Consider the following 19876-nt stretch of genomic DNA (forward strand, 5'->3'; position numbering starts at 1 on the left):
TTGTGGGCTACGTATTTCTTCCTTTAGGGGAGTAGAACATTTCTTGCACTGTTTGAGCATGATGCTTTTTAGATGGCTAAGGTTAAAGCTGTTGTCCATAACTTTTTTGTGATATAATGAGCGAGCACATTTTGAATCCCAAACCATGTTTTTGTCTTATCCTGAATCACTACGGTACACCTACAATAATTGTTTATATTCTGACTATTTTAGACTGATTCGGGTTAACCATTAACAACTTAAAGGTCCCGTATTATGCCCCTTTTCACAAGATGTAAAACAAGTCTCTGATGTCCCCAGAGTGTGTATGTGAAGTTTTAGCTCAAAATACCCAACAGATCATTTTTTTACAGCATGTTTAAATTGTCATTTTTTGGGGCTCAGAAAAACGCTCTGTTTTAGTGTGTGCCCTTTAAATGCAAATGAGCTGCTGCTGGACGGCACAGGGGGCGGAGCTTCATGAGTCTTCACAGTCTCTCAGGACAATTTCATCTCACGGAATGATGATAATATCAGAAACTCTCAGTAACGTGTTCATTTCGAGTCGGACAATAATGCCTACAGAGTCAGAGTGCTGTATAGAGATGGAACAGCAGGTATAGTTTCGTAGTTTAATTACGGTTAAATGTATTTGTCATCTGCTTGTATGTATCCATTATTAATAGCCTACAAGTCTGCTGTTTCGGACCAGGTCCGAATGATGATCAAAAATATACTGATGAGTTTAATAAAGTTTATTGTACATCACACAAAAGATGAAGCGTCAGTTTTACTTCAGAAAATCACCGTAAGAGCTGAGTAAACACAGTAAGTTATAAGAAGTGCGCAAGTACATAAACGAATTTCGGTAGAGTTGAGGGAGCATTTTCTTTGAAAACAAAATAATTTCACCTCGTCTTGGCTGCCTCAGATTTCGGGAGTAAATGGAGAGAGCTATGTGAATTAATACATCCAGCCACACAACACCTACAACGCTTGGGAGACATTCTCGTCAGTGCAGCAGCTGTGAACTCGATCAGGGCGGGTCTATGTTAGAACGGCAATGTCTGTCAACGCCCGTGGGCGGGGCCTGTTTTAGTGACGTCACTAAAACAGCATTCTGAAAACAGGTCGTTGGGAGACACTGCTGATGATTTATGGGGATTAATAAAAAAGGAGTGAGTGGATTTGTATCACTCTTGGGTGGTTGTGTACACACACTGCCAACACACATTTATATCCAAACAGCATGTAAAAGTGAATTTTGCATAATACGGGAAGATGGTATTCAAGTTTCAAGTTTCACGGTTATTGTCATTGTCATTCAAAAGAACAGCAACGAAATTGTGTTGGAGCATACAACAACAGTACAGTATGTATTAAAGTGCACTAACACCAGAGCAGATCCCCTTCAAATAATAATAATAATAATAATAATAAATACCCCTGTGTAAACATGGCACATCAAAAGTATATGGTTGTTAAGACACAGAACCAATGACATTCACTCTTGGTAGCAGCAAGAGGCTTTACAAAACAACTTAAAAGGCATCCAGAACAGAGAGTATGGTCAGAGTTGGATATAGATGTAGTTAATGCAACAATGCAAAGTCCAGTTCACAGTTATTACAGAGTGGGGTACGGTTTACTGTCCATGGGAGGGGGGAGGAGAGGGGGAAAGGGCATCATTAAGCAGCCTCACTGCGTAAGGGTACAGGCTGTTAGCCAGTCTGGCTTTACTGGCACCAATGGACCTGTACCTTCTCCCTGAGGGCAGCAGGTGGAACAGGTGATGGGCCGGGTGATGCCGGTCTCGCAGGATGTTGTGCACTTTCTTCAGACAGCAGGTATCATAGATGGTGCTAATCTCTGGGAGAGTGGTCCCAATGATTTTACCCGCTGTTTTTACCACTCGTTGGAGTGCCTGCTGATGGGCCTTAGTGCAGCTGGAGTACCACACTAAGAAACCATATGTCAAAACACTGCTGATGGCACAGTTGTAAAAGTTGACCATCAGCTGTTTTGGAATCCTGACGCTCCTAAGTTGCCTCAGGTAGTAGAGGCGTTGCTGGGCCTTCCCTATCACTAAGGTGATGTTGGTTCCCCAGGACAGGTCCTCGGTCACAGATACTCCCAAGAATTTGAAATGTGGCACCCTCTCTACCACCTCATTGCCAATAGAGAGAGGAGAGTGATTGGGTCTGCTTTTGCGGAAGTCCACAATGATCTCCTTGGTCTTTTTGATGTTCAAGGACAAGTTATTATTGACACACCATGACGCTAGATGTTGCACTTCAGTCCGGTAATCCGCCTCGTTGTTGTTGATGAGTCCGAGCACTGTTGTGTCATCGGCAAATTTAACAATGAGATTTGAACAAAGAGAAGCAGAGCAGTCATGTGTGAATAGAGTGTAGAGCAGGGGGCTAAGCACACACCCTTGGGGAGCCCCGGTGTTGATTGAAAGGGTGGAGGACAAGTGCTTGCCTACTCTAACACTCTGTGTTCGATTTGTCAAAAAGTCCACAATCCAATTGCACAGCGAGTTGTTAAAGCCAAGGTGGTGCAGTTTGGCTCGGAGTTTGAATGGCCGGATTGTATTAAAGGCCGAGCTAAAGTCGACAAAGAGGAGTCTCGCGTAGGTGTTCTTGTGCTCGAGATGTTCCAATAGTGTGTGGAGCACGATGGCGATGGAGTCCTCAGTCGACCGATTCCGTCTGTATGCAAATTGGTGTGTGGGTCAAGTGATGGTGGTATTGCGCTTTTAATGTGAGTAGTGACCAGCCTCTCAAGGCACTTGGCAGGAATGGAGGTGAGTGCCACCGGTCTATAGTCATTTAGATAAGTGGCATTTGACTGCTTGGCGACTGGGACTATTGTGGCTGCCTTAAAGCAGGCAGGGACCCATGAAGTGGACAGCGATGTATTGTAGATGGCGGTAAAAACGTCAGTAGCTCCGCAGCACAGTCTCTCAGCACTCGGCCCAGCACACCGTCCGGTCCGGCTGCTTTCCTGGTGTTGATGCCGCAGAGGACCCGTCTTACCTCATGAGTGCTCAGGACTGGGGCAGGATCAGTGGAGGGGAGGGTGGGCAACACAGGATCTGTGTTGTCCCTGTCATAGCGGGCATAAAAGGGGTTGAAATCCTCAGCCAAGGTGGAATCAGCTGAGGGAGATGTTGATTTGCTCTTATAGTCCGTGATGGCCCTGATGCCCTCCCATACCTGCCTGGGGTTTGCAGAGTTATTAACCCCCTGAGGTCGGCTATCGCGCCGGCGCGATAGGCTCGTTTTTTTCCGTATGAGTGCAAAAAATATATAAAAAAAAAATATTAATTTTTATCTTATATGCTTGTGTTATACATCAATCGATCCTGTTTAGTGTGTATTTTTTTTGTGTATGCTCATAATAAAAAAGAAGTGTTGTGCTTTTCGCCAAATAAAGAAAAATAAACATGATGCGAGTTCTGCCTACTCTCCGTCAGTGAAGTCAATTCTGAAACGCGTCCGAAAATGAACTGTAACTCAGCGAATACTCAGTCAAACAGGCATACAGTCACACAGGCATGAAGCTTGAATTCTCTTCTTTCAAATGAAGTAATTTTTATAAAAAACAAATATTCACAGTTTATATAATATGTATGTAAAGAGAGAGATGTCAGTCGTTCTCATCTCAGCTAATTAAGTTTTAATGTGACTCCGCCTACGGAGACCGCGCTATTCAAACGCAAATGTGAGGCGATCCATACAAACCTGTGAAACGCCCACATCCGCTGGATAAGGCCGGTGAAACACTGGATGCGTGGCGTTGTCTCAGCTGCGTGGCGTGTCCGTTTTTATTTCGGCTCCCATGTTAACAGTTTAGAGTTTGCACACTGCCTGTGTGAGACGCGCGTCTCAGGTGCGGCACGAGCCGCGTGGAAAACGCGTGCATTCTATTTTTCACGCGACACGCAAGCGTCTTGGAAGCGTTTCCATGCAAAATTGAATAGGAAAATCTGTTTATTTGGCATTTTGACACGAATACATATTAATAAATGTCCTTTTGATGTTTAAAAGTGTCTAGGTTTTGACATAAATGCAAATATAAATGTAATTTTACAAAATATGATCGATTTTCAAATACTGCTGTATTGAATGAACAGCTTTTAGCAAACTCTATTGCTATACTGAGATGAGGAATATATACTGTATGTGTTTTGTCAAAAATAAAGTCATCAACTAACTAATGAATCCTTTACTTTGAAATACGTATGATAAAATGTATACTTTAGTTTTGAAAGACGTTGACTAGTTTTGAAAAGATTATAAAGTATGTATGTGCATGTATATATATATGTGTGTGTGTATATATGAAGAGTTCAGATGCAAAAGCCTCTAAATGCCATCTGAAATTTTCTCCTAGAATGATCATTTTTATGAAGCTTGTATATTTAAGTTAGCTATAGGTGACACACCTGAATGAATGGCTCATTAAGTATGCAGGGACGTAGTCTCACCAGGTGTGAACTACTAAATATGCATGATGCTGTTGGAGCGTTTACGCCCCATCCGCATATTGGCTTTCCAAACTAAAAGTGTTTCACAAAACTAAAATCAATGTATCGTTTTTTTGTGGATGATTAGGCAGGATGATTTTCATATCATTTTGAAGAAAAAACACTAGGCGATGACATCCATTAGTCAAAAGTCTTATTGCCACATATTTAGTATGTGTTTTGTGGCCTTATTTCAGAAACTTTAATTTTTAGTTTTTTCGATAACCATGCATAAACATTATTCTCTCAAAAATGAAAACATGTACATACATGTGGCTCACATATTATGGAAGTCCTGTTTGTGCTATATAGAGTGAATTTACACCTTTGCATTGTAATATGTTTATAAGCAACTGAAAAAAGCACAAATGTCAGGGCATGTCAGAACATCTCAAGGACCCCAAAAACACCCCAGACCCCAGAGGGTTAAAACAGGCTTCAATACGCCTCCGGTGTTGTTGTTTGGCAGTATTGATTCCTTTCCTTAATGCAGCCCTGGCTCTGCTGTATAAATCAGGGTCCCTAAAACCCAGCGCTCTATCCCTAGCTCGGATCAGATGTTCAACACTGTGTGTCATCCAAGGTTTCCTGTTGAGATACACACGGAAATGTTTCCAAGACGTAACATTATCCACACAGAAGTTAATGTAACTCAGGACAGTGGTGGTATATTCATCCAATGATTCACGAGTGTCCGTGCCCTACCCCTTGAAAACATCCCAGTCTGTGTGGTGGAAACAGTCCTGTAACATCGGGATGGCGTCCTCTGGCCACGTTCTCACGGTTTTGGTTGTAATCCCAGCGCTCTTAATCTTGGGTGTATACCGTGGGTGTAGCAGCAAGGAGAGATGGTCTGACAGACCCAGGTGGGGGTAAGCCTGGGCCCTGTATGCTTCTGCTACGTTAGTATACACCTGGTCCAGCGTTTTATCTCCCCTAGTAGCACATTTCACATTGCGATGGAATTTGTGAAGAACAGTTTTTAAGTCAGCATGGTTAAAATCCCCAGCGGCAACAAAAACACTGTCCGGGTGTGCTACCAAGCTGTTATTAATGCTGTTGTGAACCTGTGCAAGCGCTAGCTTAGCATTAGCGTCCGGTGGAATGTAAACAGCACAGATGTAAACAGCAGTGAATTCCCTCGGGAGATAAAACGGCCTGCACTTCAGCAGCATGAGTTCCACCTCTGGACTGCACAGTCTATTCACGACGGTGACATTTGTGCACCAAAAGTTGTTAATGTAGATGCAAAGTCCCCCGCCGATCTTCTTACCAGAATCGGCGGTCCTGTCAGCTCGGTAAGCGGTGTGTCCCGCTAGCTCGATAGCAGCGTCCGGAGTGGTGCTGTTCAGCCAGGTTTCGGTAAAAATCATGCAGCAACAATTGTAAATAGTCCTCTTTGCTGCTATATGTAACCGGATCTCATCCATCTTGCTGCGGATCGACCGGGCGTTTGAGAGAAAGATTGTAGGAAGTGGTGGTTTGAATGGATTAGCCTTTAGCCTGGTCCATACGCCAGCCCGCTTACCCCTCTTCTGCCGCCGCTCACAGCGCCTCCTTCGCCGGCCTGCTCCTGCGGGGGGCCCGGTAGATGGTCTGGTGATCTCAAGAGGAATGAGGTACTCGGCTAACAGGAGGTGTACTCCAGTACTCAGGTACAAGAGTTCAGAGCGGCTGTACTGAAGTGCCGCTGTACTGAAAATGTGCGACGTGATACACAGTACCACCAAAAAATGAAAAAAAACATGCCCATTGTAGGAGCTCCTGGCCTCTGCGGCTGTGCGCGCCGCCATCTTTCTGATATACTTTCTTATTGGATCTGTATTGGCAGATACTCAAGGTTGTGGTATCAGTATCGGACATGAAAAAGTGGTATTGAGCGAGCCACCCCTACTAATAGTATGCTATTGCTTTAAATATAAAAATGTAAATATATATTGTACATTTTCAAGGTTTACATAAAGTCTTGGGACAGTTTTATTTATTTATTAGCCTACAATTTTGCATAGAGTTTGCATAGAGCTGTGCGGCCAAGCTTTCGATGTTGTCATGGAAAGGTCGCTTCTTTTATGAGCACACGTCCAAACCTCAGCCAGGTGGTCGCTGAATAAAACTCCCACAAATATCACGGAACAACGGAACAACGTCAGCATTATTTAATCCTATGACCAATGTTCGTAACAGCTGCCGTATGTATATGGATAGCTATTTGCAGCTCCCTAAATACAATGAAAAGCAGTTTTATTGATGAGGCATTCGGCATTTGCGTTTTCCATTTGGACCCACAAACTTGCTTGGTTGCACGCACATATAGAGCAACGTGTTTCCACTTTCAAAGTGTATGGCAATATTTTAGCTAAGACAGTGGTTCTCAACTCCAGTCCTCGGGACCCGCTGCTCTGCACATTTTGTATGTCTCCCTTATTTAACACACCTGAATCAGATCATCAGCTCATTAAGAGAGACTCCATGAACTGAACTGAGTGTGTCAGATAAGAGAGACATACAAAATGTGCAGAGCAACGGGTCCCGAGGACTGGAGTTGAGAACCACTGAGCTAAGACAAACAGTTAAAAGATGCTTTGAAAGTTTAAAACTTGCCGTTGTCTTGAAGAGGCTTCCAGCACTCTGCTAGTGTGGGAGGGGCAGCATGGGCTGCACGTGAACTGCAGCGTCTCCAGCAACAGAGCTGCCTGCGGACGCCTGTCTGTAAATAATGCCGGGAAAAAACTATCGGCGAACGCAGCAGCCGCGTATCGGCCGATGCCGATACACGTCAAACCCGCAAATATCGGCCCGATTTATCGGCCGACCGATATATCGGTCGATCACTAGTATATATGTAAGAGTTCGTGTATGTGTAGGCCTGGAGATACACAGCAATTGCCATGGAGACAACCTTGATCAGGTCCCAGACAGAGTCAACAATCAGCAGGTGTCTGTGGGGAATGGGGGAAGGAACACAAGAGCGTCTCGCTGCAGTGCTCTTCCGGGGAGTTGTTGTTCCAGCAGCAGCCTCGGCCAAGGCCACTGCTGGTTGAGGGGGGACGAAAGCAGATAAGATTGGGGTTGTTTGTCTTGGGACGAGTAGCCGCATTCCAATTTACACAGCTCCTGGTCCATTTTGGTCTCCGAAACGATCCATTTGCCTTTGCAAAGCTGTGAGCTTCTCCATGATGTTATCCATATTGTGGTTCATAGTCACAGTCTGAGTGCTGACAGCTCTGCCCACTGCTTCAATCATGACGGGCAGCCTTGTGGGGTTTTGGACAGCTGTCACCATCTTCTTAATTCCTCGATAAACCAGGGCAATGCCTAATCCAAACAGCAGAAAACCTGTTATCATGGTTCCGAATAGGTAGATATCTTCAATGTCCTCCACGGAAAGAGCCGCCAGACACACGACCCGCCACCTCTCCCTCGCGTCCATCGTGTAGCCAGCTGCGAACGTTCTGGCAGGGCAGTCAGGTTCCCCCGAACCCAAGCTTCTCGTCGAGAAGATGGTGTCAATTGCGTTGAGAGACCAGTTCAAATCCATAATTTCTTAGTTTGGAGAGCAGTGCGGAGAGAGTCTCTCAAAGTACAAGACAGTAGACTAGACGAGACGAGAGCAGCAAAGCAGGGGAGAGAAGGGAGAGGAGGGGAAGAAAATCCGACCACCTTCGTTGAGAGCCAAAGAGAAGGATGTTCCCGTGTCATTGACATTGCTGACCAATGCTCTACCACTCGACTACGAACTGACTTTCTTAGAAATGCCCAAAAGTTCCCTTTTCCAATCAAGTAATAGAAGTCATAAGAAATCAACATCACAAAAACCCAAAACAAATCAAGAAAGTAAAGATAAGAAGATGGATGGATTTGGGGATGGAGATGGATCCTCTAAAACAGACCTGGGCATATTACGGCCCGCGGGCCACATCCGGCCCTTTGTGTGTCCCTGTCCGGCCCCGGCCCAACATAGATTATAAAAATATCTATCGTATTTTCCGCACTATAAGGCGCACCGGATTATAAGGCGCATAGAATAGAAGATACTGCAGTCAAACTCGACGCGTCCGCATGAGCGCGAAGGTAATAAAAAAACTAATATCCGTCTGCTCGGGCAGATTCGTCTTAACAGCGCGCGCACGTGCGCGCGCACTCAGCGGAGGCTCGCGCTCTGTTGCCAGGCGACAGTGAAGTTGAATAGCAACAAGTGGTGTTACCCTCAAAATGTCAGCACACGCTAAGAAAAGAAAAGTTGATAATGAATGTCGTGTTTTTAACAAGACATGGACTGCCAAGTACTTCTTCACAGAAATTAAAGGTAACGCTGTGTGCTTGATTTGCGGTACACAGGTCGCTGTGTTAAAAGATTACAATTTGAATCGGCACTACACGACTAAACACGAGGATAAATACAGAAATCTGTCTGAAAAAGAGCGCGCAAGTGTGTCTGATGCGTTGCTAGCAAAACTGCACACTCAACAAGGACTTTTTACAAAACTTTACACCACCAGAGAAGCAGCCGTTAGGACAAGTTATGTCATTTCTCACAAAATCGCCAGAAAAAGTAAGGCATTTTCGGACGGAGAGTTTATTAAGGAGTGCTTATTGGACTCGGTTGCACTGATGTGCCCGGAGAAAAAGGACGCGTTTGAGAACATCTCACTCTCCCGACGCACTGTGACGAGGCGGGTTGAGGACATCGGTGGAAACTTGGAGCTTCAGCTGAAGAACAGAGCTGCAGACTTTGACTGTTTTTCTCTGGCTTTGGACGAGAGCTGCGATGTGCGTGATACCGCTCAGCTTCTCATCTTCTTACGTGGAATGACTGCAGACTTTCAAGTCACGGAGGAGCTGGCATCCATGCAGTCAATGAAAGGGACAACCACTGGTAATGACTTATTCAAAGAGGTAAATGAATGTTTGGACAAGTTAGAACTGAAATGGGAGAATCTGGCAGGTGTGACAACAGATGGTTGTCCAAATCTGACTGGGAAAAATGTCGGTCTTTTAAAGAGAATGCAGGATAAAGTGACAGAACTTAATCCTGTGCAGAAATTGACATTTTTGCATTGTATTATCCACCAGGAAGTGTTGTGTAAGACAGTGTTAAAGATGAACCATGTTGTTGATGCAGTAACTAAAACAGTTAACTTCATCAGAGCGAGAGCATTAAATCACAGACAATTTGTTGCTCTTTTGGAGGAAAATGAGATGGAACATGGTGACATCAGCTACCACTGCCCTGTCAGGTGGCTCAGCCTAGGCAAGGTACTGAAAAGTGTCTAGGACCTGAGAGAACAGATTCAGGATTTCTGTGTGAAGAAAGGACATGACATCCCAGAGCTTTCTGATGAGGACTGGGTGGCAGACCTCGGGTTTGCTGTGGATGTAACTGCACTAATGAATGAACTAAATGTCAAACTGCAGTGCAAGGGCCTTTTTGTGCATGAGATGTACAGTGCAGTGAAGGCTTTCATGAGGAAGTTGCAGCTTATCTCAAGCCAAGTGAAGGACAACCTTCTGACCCACTTGCCAACACTAAAGGAGGCCACACCATCAGCCTATCACATCCACAAGTACTCACCCATGTTAGAAGCACTGCATGCAGAGTTTTCAAGGCGATTTCAAGATTTCAAAGCTATAGAAAATGAAATGCACATGGTTTCTTCTCCCTTCAACTGCAATGTGGATAATGCTCCAAGTGATGTTCAGATGGAACTGATTGACCTGCAGTCTGACACACTTCTGGCAGAGCACTTCAGGTCAGCCTCACTGCTGGACTTTTATGCCTCCCTCAAAGAAGAGAACTTCCCACACCTGAGGAGGCATGCTCAGAGGATTCTAGTCCTCTTTGGATCTACTTATGTATGTGAACAGACATTCTCAGTGATGAAGTTCAACAAATCCAAACACAGATCTTCTATCACTGATGACCACCTCTCAGCTGTCCTTCGTATAGCCACCTCAGACATGCAGCCAGATTTCAGTGCCCTTGTTCAAGCCCAGAACAGACTGGATTATTCTCACTGAAAGGGTAAAATGAGGAGGAAAACATTACAATTTATTACATGTCTATAAACATGTTGCCCTTGTTTAAGCCCAGAACTGACTGTGTTAATTGTACTGAAAAGGTAAAATGAGGAGGAAAACATTACAAGTTGCTGTGTTGTTACATTTCTATAAACCTTTTGTTATTCTTTGTTTTTGAAGATTAACAAGTTCAAATTAAATTGCACTGATTCAGTGATTGTTTTTGTTTTATTTGACCTACGCACCACAATTTCACTTAGCCTAATATAAACAGCCTAATTAGTTTTATTCTACTGATTACCAGTACCAGCTATTCATAATATATAATTAAGGGAATTGTACAATGGAAGAAAGCTGAGCAGAATTAAGTGTTATTGTTGGTGTGGCCCTCTGACACGATTCAGGTTTCTCATGTGGCCCCTTGTCAAAATTAATTGCCCACCCCTGCTCTAAAAGAAATTGAAATGAAAGAGGATATGTACTCTCTTAGTCATAGTCCTTCTCCAAATGTTCGAAATAAGGGGCTTGTTCTACCCACTTGAAGCTGGATAAGCCAGGGCTGGCAAAATCGCCTGCCCGACGTCCCGGGGCTATTGTGTTTTCCACTCGGGCTACCAAAGTGCATAACCGGCCTGCCCGACGGGCTATCTGAAATAGTGTTCGCGTCAGTCTTTTTATAATCAGATTCAGCGCGTTCTTCATCTTTAATCCGCAGCGGCTTCGAGCAGAGCGCACGTCAGAAAGAGAGGACAGGGTGTGTGTGTGTGTGTGTGTTCATCTGAGTCTCATTGGTCCGTCAATGTCAGAATATTTGAGATGACCAATCAAAACAAAGTAGGCGGGATTTATGTTCACAGAAGCTGCTGAGCGCGAGCGACTGAGCAGAGCGACTGACGCTTCAGGGTAAGTGCGAGATAAGATGTTAGTAGCTAAACTAAACATTTCACATTTGACAGTTTTTTAGGTCATAAATGTGAAACGAATGACAAAAATAATCAGGCAAACGATTTCGTTTGAAACAAATATACTTTTGTCGAATTTCGCCATTTTGAACTGAAAACAGGCCTATGTAACGTGACTCATGTAATGTAATAATTAGTTTACGGTCACTGTGAGGGGACAAGAAACATTAACAAAGCCGTTTTCATCATGTTAGGCATAAAATTAATAATGCATGTGTACATGTTGAGAATTAATATAATACAATTTGTAGCCTTCAGTAAATTAAAAAAGTTCAGCTTTAGGAGGGGAAGAGACAGGGCAAGATGAGAGAAAAAGAAAGAGTGATGGATAAGAAGTGAGAGCAGGTATTGACAAATAATCTACTGTCCGCTGACATGGTTTTAAAGCTATTGTTATCCAATTTTTTTGGCCTTCAAAACATTTTAAAATGCACATATGTAGATCAGAGAAATAAAAATTTCATGAATGATTCTAATTTGATTATTTTATATCCAATTGTTGATATTTGTGTTTTGAAAAAGTTTTTGATTCATGTTTTGACTCCTAACCAATTTTCTACATTAAAAATATTCTTTTTATTTGGGCTAATAAAATTAATTTCGGGCTACCAAAATCTGAAGAGTGCCTGCCCGAAGGGCTACCAGCGATTTAAAAATTGTGCGAGCCCTGTAAGCATATAATACAGTGGAATTGCTGTGGTCTCTAAGACAATTTTGCAGAATTACAATGTTTAGCTGCGGTGTTTAACCCTCTGGCTTTTGCCTCCAGGAGACCCATCTTACCCTAAATTGCAGTGTGTCTCTGAAACAGTTTTCCTTTTTTAATGTGTATGGTCCAAATATTCAACACCCATCTGGAGGCGCAACTATATTAATAAGAAATTAGGTCATTCACAGCCATATTGAAATTGATGCCAACCTACAGGCAATAGCAATTCGTCTAACATTGCACAAAACTTTTACCTTGTGTTCTATTTACATTCCTCCTGATTTTGCAGTAACATATCAAGGATTGAACAGACCTGTAGGACAGTTACCGCAACCTTATATTCTCATGGGTAACTTTTATGGCCACAAACCTCTATGGGGAGGAAATCAACTTGATACAAAAGGAAAAAGGATAAATTTTTTTTTTTTTTATTATTATTAAATGATGGTTCACATACTTATCTCCATCCAGGTCATGCAACCTTTTCTGCCATTGATTTAACTATTTGTGAACCTGAACTATTAATTGTTGATATTTTTTTGCATGGCAAGTGTGGGACGATCTTTGTGGGAGTGACCACTTCCCTTTAATTATAACTTCAAGACTACCATAAATACAGCAAAGACCTCAAAAATGGAAGATACAAAAAGCTAACTGGTATGCTTTCCAAGCCCTTTGCTTTGAGAGATTCAATGAGAAACCTCAGGACCAAGAGGATCCCATAAAATGGTTTACCAATACATTGGTTACAGTAGCTGATGAGATTATTCCAAAAACTTCTACAAAACAATTCAAGAAACAAAGTCCATGGTTCAATGATAAATGTAAAAACCTTATTGAGACACGGAAAAAAGCAGTGAGAGCATTTAATAAACAACCAACTGAAAACCGGATTACAAGTAAAACATTAATGACCAAGATACCCTACTAACTCAAAAACATGAAATAGCAAAAACATTATCATCCAAAATTACAGAGAATTTGGATGAAGCAAGAAATGAGTGAACTGAATTTTCATACTTAAAATATTGAACTATACAACCAACCTTTCTCGATAGAGGAACTCTAATTCTTTAAGTAGCTGCTAAAACACTGCAGTTGGCCCGGACAAAGTTCTTTATCAATTCCTGAAACACTTACCTCAAAACATCTTACCTGTTCTGCTGAAATGTTTTAATGAAATCTGAAAGATGGATACTATTCCACCATCCTGGCAAGAATCATTAATCATACCAATTCCTAAACCAGGCAAGGATCACACCGACCCCAACAATTACTGACCAATAGCGTTGACAATGGTTTTAGATTCTCTAAGACAAAAACTATTTGTATTCACTTTTGTGGTCCTTGCATCATGATCCACAATTATTTATTGACTGAGAGCCCATCAAAGTTGTCAAAGAAGCTACATTTTTATGTTTACTAGTATGAGATAATAAAATGACTTTTATTCCCCACATAAAGTATCTAAGGAACAGATGTCTAATAGCATTGAGTATTATTAAGGTACTAGAAAAAAACAAAATGGGGTGCTGATTGCACAGTTCTTTTGCAGCTATATAGACTTTTGGTCTGTTCCTGGCTGAATCATGGGAGCATAGTGTATAGCTCCGCTAGAAAATCATATTTGGAAATGCTAGGTACTGTTTACCATCAAGGATTGAGACTTGCCTTAGGAGCTTTCAGGACCTCTCCAGTTTAAAGTCTATACACAGAAGCAAATGAACCATCTCTTCAATTTAGACGCTTGAAATTATCCCTTCAATATGCAATCAAGATAAAGAAAAATCAGCATAATCTGTGTACAAGTCAATTTTCTACCCACAATGTTTACATCTGTATGATGCCAGACCCAGTTATATCAGACCCTTTGGAATACGAATAAGACCTCTTATAGAAAACTTGGATATAAATCTTGACAATCTAAGCCAGATTCACTTTTGTCCAGTTCGAAAAAGTTATGCATCAATTTGGAATTGTCCTGTTATAAGAAGGCTGAAACTCATCCACTTATTTATCATCAGCATGTCTCCACATCATAATCCTATCTATACTGATGGGTCAAAGATTGACAATCACATGTCTGCAGCAGCAGTAATTGGCCACCAAAAGTATGGCATTCATATCCAAGACCAAAGTTACATTTTTACAGCAGAAGCTCGTGCCCTATTACTTGCCTTGGAAGTTGGAACATATTGAAAATGCAGGAGAATGGCACTTTATAGTGTTTATTGATCAAAAATCCTGTTTACAAGTTCTTGAGTCTTTGAAGACAAAGTATACAATATATCATTGATATATTAATCAAAGCAAATCAGTTACGGAGACTCAAGTACAACATTGTTTTCTGCTGGATTCCAGGACATAGTAGCATTATTGGAAATGAGCAAGCAGACATGGTTGCATTAGTTTTTGCAGAAAGAATCAAGCAGAATCAATTCGGCAAGCAGAATAGGTAGAATATCAAAATAACACATTATTTAAAATAAATTCTGTGGTTGGTAAAAGTTGTCTACTCTTTTAAATCAAAACACGACTAAGTTGTATTTACAAGGTATTGGATAGGTTATATTAGACTGACTCAAGGGTGAAGAAGCACCAAAATATCAATACTGTAGTACCAACTTGTCTGTGAAATATACTTTTGGACTGCCCAATCTTTAATGTTACGAGACAGCGCTTTTTATTAGGGCAACATTATTATTTATGGATCCAGAAGTTTTTATTTATTTATTTATTTATTTATTATTTATTTATTTTAATTTTTTTTGGCACAAGTACATTTAAAGAATATTTTACATAATTGTACAAATTATTATTATTTATTTATTTATATATATATATATATATATATATATATATATATATATATATATATATATATATAATTTTTTTTTTTTTTTTTTTTGTCTAAGTTGAATTTTATAAAATGTTTATATTTATTATATTATGTTGTTAAATGTTTAATATGTATCTGCCATGTAATATGCTGATATGGCAATAAACTCAAATACTAATACTAAAAAAATATATTATAATAATAATTAAAAAAAATACATCAGTGGCATCACTAGGTTTTCTGGGCCCCTTATACAGTTTATTTGGTGGGGGAACATTGTTGTCCAAACCCACTTTTTCCCACTAGTTAATGGCCCTGGACATCAGTGTTGTCTGTCTTTGATGTTGCAATTGGTGTTTTCACCTAAAGGCTAATTATTTTTCCTTGCATAGGTGGAGTTGCTGTGCCTGAAGAGAAGCCCAGTAAAGAGACTCCACCACGGGGATTTCGTGAGCTTAAAGAAGCCCTAAAGATTTTAGAAAGTTTAAAGAACATGACTGTTGAGCAGCTCTGGACCGGATCACCCACTTCACCCACTGCCGAACCATCAGCCGCAACTGCTGCCACAACCCCTGCTGATGCCAAACCCACAAAAGAAAAACGCTTTCTGGATGATATTAAGAAACTTCAGGAAAACCTGAAAAAGACTCTAGACAATGTGGCCATTGTAGAAGAAGATAAAATGGAGGCTGCTATAGAGGAGGAGAGGGTGATGGCACCAGTGCTAGCTGAACCACAGACGCCTCTGCGTTCTGAGTGGCCTAGTGACACACCAGTTTTGTGTCAGCAGAGTGGAGGCAAACCAGGTGTCACCTTCACCAGTGCTAAAGGGGAAGTGTTTTCTGTTTTGGAATGGGCACCAGGTACTTACTGTACTCCAAACTTTTTTTATGTTTTTATAATTTTTAATGACATTAGAATTATTAGGGCTGCCCCCTAATATTCGACTAATCATTAGTCAACTAGAAAAGCCTTAGTCGACCAAACATTTTATTAGTCGGTTAGTCACTGAAAAAAAAAAATACTCCACAGGAAGTGACAAAGTCACACAGTCCATGAGGGACAGATCGTTAACGGCGGGTCCTTGTAATTATAGTATGTCGGGCAAATATGACCTCAAATATGGCTTATCATTTGAAACATGTCAGTAACTTGGCTGCTCGCTCCAACGTCAACCTAGATACATGTGTGCTATTATTAGGCGCATATCCAAGTGTTTGTGCAGAGTGTTGAATCTAGAGTATAGCACGCTTTACTATCTGACATGGAGGTGCCGGTGCGATCATTTGCATTTTTCCGTGACAACAGCGGAAACAACTTAAAATACTCTGTCATTTTTGGTCATACAGATAAGAGAGATAACATCATTCTACTTTCATTTGTGTAAACTTGCAATAACAAGAAAAAGTTGTGCCTTTGTAAAATAAAGAAAACAAATAGGATGCGCTTTCTGTCATCTCGGTCTCTGTGAACTTGAGCGCATCAAAAAAATAAACCAAAACTCAGTGTATACTTGCCTCACAGACATGAGAAATATATTTTTAGAAAACTTCAAAAACTGTTTTTTCACGACACATTCATAATCATTACTTTTGCCGGTGCGCTGTGGCAAGCTTTATGCACACGCTTGAGCGCTGATTAGGCTATGTATTATATATAGGCAATTAAAGGCTCATTATCATGATTTATTTATATGACTTATTAATATACACGTGCAATTAGTTGACTAATCGCTTAAATGAACGACTAGTCGACTAGAAATATTTTTAGTCGAGGGCAGCCCTAAGAATTATTGACTTGCTACTGTATATTTTCATGAAAGTGCCGCCTTATATGAACAATAGGCAATTATTTATATCTTCTTGAACAAAAATCATCACATCAATTTCATACAGCACTTTGTATGATAGTTTCATTCTAGAAGCCATCTAAAAATGCCCCCTTTTTCTTGCCATAGACACCCACTCTTTTAAAAAAATGGAATTCCAGCCAGCAGAGGCAAAGAAGTTCTTTAGCACTGTAAGGAAAGAAATGGCCCTGCTGGCCACCTCTCTGCCCGATGGCATCATGGTGAAGACTTTTGAGGACAGAATGGTAAATTTGCCTTGCTTACTACATATTTATGAACTCTTCCTAGTATTTATTTTGATTGTTGCATTTAGTTTATTTTACAAAGTATGGAAAACAATTGTGAAAATTCCATCAAAAGTTCCTCTTTTCTTCGATTAACCTTTCCTGTTGTTTTCTTCAGGACCTTTTCTCAGCTTTCATTAAGGGCCCTAACCGCACTCCCTACGAGGATGGACTCTTCCTCTTTGATATTCAGCTTCCTAATATCTATCCTGCTGTTCCTCCTCTCTTCCGTTACCTGTCTCAGTGCAGTGGCCGACTTAATCCCAACCTCTATGACAATGGGAAGGTTTGTGTCAGTCTTCTCGGCACCTGGATTGGAAAGGTGAGCTGACCTACTTTCTGTTCTAATTTCTGACTGGTATGTTTCTGATTTTCAACTAGCAAACTCTTTGCACTCCCTTTGGTCATTCTTCTTTGTTCCTATGTTGCATGTATTACATTTTTGTCCTTTCAGGGGGTCGTATCCCAAATTAGTTACTTTTGACCATTTTATAATGTCTCTCTGGCCTTCGGAATGAAATGGCCCATTTTTTTGCTATTGTATCTGCAAGACTATGAATAACATGTTATGAGTGGCTAACATTTTTATGAAGCATTAGTAGAAACTTTAGGAAATTTGGTAAAATTAGTAATAGTGTTGTTTGTATTCTTGTTTAAAAAAAGAAAGAAATTGAGTTCTGAAAGTCCATGTACATGCATAGTATCAAGTCAAGTCACCTTCATTTATATAGCGCTTTTAACAATATGGATTGTTTCAAAGCAGCTTTACAGTGATAATAGGAAATTACTTTGTCTAGGCTTTACAACAGCTCTAGGATAAAGTTATTTTTTTATAACTTTAGGATATAAGTTAGTTTTGATTGATTAAATCAATCGCTACTTCCGTAGCGAAGATCATTAGTTATTAATTTAGAGGCTGCTAACACAACCCTGTTCTAACAGGAAAACCCTAACACGCTCCGGCCGCACAACAACAGTGCCTGGTGTCTCAAGAACGCACTCCCTGAAATAGGTTCGTTTTGAAATAATCGTGCAAATGATTATCCGTTATCTCTGCGCAAACCTCAAAAACGCAAACCCGCAAAAACACAGATGCGCATTACGTGCACATGCGCATTACGTGTTCAGCGCAGGCGTTTAGTCCTTCTTTACAAATCAACCCTCAATAAACGACTTGTCTGGCCTTTTATAATACAGAATTTTTTTGTCGCGTCTACGTAGCCATGCGATTCGGAATTATCCCGATAACATTTGATCTGTACTGAGGTAAAGGGAAGGAGGGACTTAACAAGGGAGGGACTGGTTGACACTTCAGGACTGCGTTGTCATGGTGTCCAGGCGCAGGTCCTTTATCAGATCTGGATATGGTCTGGATCCGGTGGACTGCGGTAAACCTCGGATAAACAGAGAGACTAATATTAGCGTAGACGCCATCCTTCTTATGATGTAACAAGTACATCAGGATTTATGGGAAGTGTTCCCGGTTCTGGCTGACCTAATCTATGCAGCCTAACATTGAATTATAGAAGTCTATAATGCGCTATGTGTATGCTAGGTCAGAAGAGATGTGTTTTTAGTCTAGATTTGAACTGACAGAGTGGGTCTGCTTCCCGGACAATGTTAGGAAGATTGTTCCAAAGTTTTGGTGCTAAATAGGAAAAGAATCTACCGCCAGCAGTCGATTTTGATATTCTAAGTATTATCAACTGGCCAGAATTTTGAGATCGCAATAGACGTGACAGACTATAATGCGTTAAGAGCTCGCTCAAGTACTGGGGAGCTAAACCATTTAGTACTTTGTAAGTAATCAGCAATATTTTTAAATTTATACTTTGTTTAATAGGGAGCCAATGCAGTGTTGACAGAACCGGGCTAATATGGTCATACTTCCTGGTTCTGGTAAGAACTCTAGCTGCTGCATTTTGGACCAGCTGTAGTTTGTTTATTAAGTGTGCAGGGCAACCACCCATAATAGCATTACAATAATCTAGCCTTGATGTCATGAACTAATTGTTCTGCATTTTTGATGCATGACTTTCAAATGAAAGATTGGTATCAAAGAGCACACCCAGGTTCCTAACCGACGACGAGGACTTGACAGAGCAGCCATCAAGTGTTAGATAGTATTCTAGGTTATTACGTGAGGAAGTTTTTTTGTCCAATAATTAGAATCTCTGTTTTTTTAGAATTAAGTAGTAGGAAATTGCTAGTCATCCATTTTTTTTTTTTTTAAATATCAAACTCTTTTACTGCAACAGATACATTTTGATTATTTTATTGACCACTCTGTTAAGATGATTCATGAAAAGCACAATTTGCCTTTATCACCAAATCCTTGATGCCCTTAATTGCATTGTATGATTATTGGTCAATGCTGACATGTGATTTTTGTTATGTTTCCTTTCACAGGGTACTGAAAGATGGACCAGCAAATCCAGTCTACTGCAAGTGCTTATCTCTATACAAGGTTAATTAAAAATTTATATAGTATAAAACAGAGAGTATATTTTTGTGGTAATTTTTCAACCTTTATTTAGGTTTAAACCCATATTTAGGTTGAAAACCATAAGGGATCTTGTGATTAGTGCAGTAGTAGCCCTACTATTCATTTAATATCATCTACATTAAAAGGATATTTCAACTGTCATCATTTATTCACCCTCATGTCATCCCAAAACTGTTTTTCTTCTGTGTAACATAAT

At 40.8% G+C, this 19876-nt stretch overlaps 1 protein-coding gene across 1 annotated transcript in view; it reads left to right on the top strand.

The window, feature by feature from the left end:
* ube2o (ubiquitin-conjugating enzyme E2O) overlaps positions 1-19876 on the top strand; it is a 115171-nt gene that overhangs the window by 91472 nt on the left and 3823 nt on the right. The window contains exons 16-19 of the mRNA XM_079883251.1: positions 15434-15904; positions 16999-17135; positions 17293-17496; positions 19584-19641. Of these exons, the coding sequence (XP_079739377.1) occupies positions 15434-15904; positions 16999-17135; positions 17293-17496; positions 19584-19641 (870 nt within the window). The remainder of the gene's footprint in view (positions 1-15433; positions 15905-16998; positions 17136-17292; positions 17497-19583; positions 19642-19876) is intronic.

The sequence above is a fragment of the Squalius cephalus genome (genome assembly GCF_949319135.1).
Source record: "Squalius cephalus genome assembly, chromosome: 10".
In the NCBI taxonomy this organism is placed as follows: Eukaryota; Metazoa; Chordata; class Actinopteri; order Cypriniformes; family Leuciscidae; genus Squalius; species Squalius cephalus.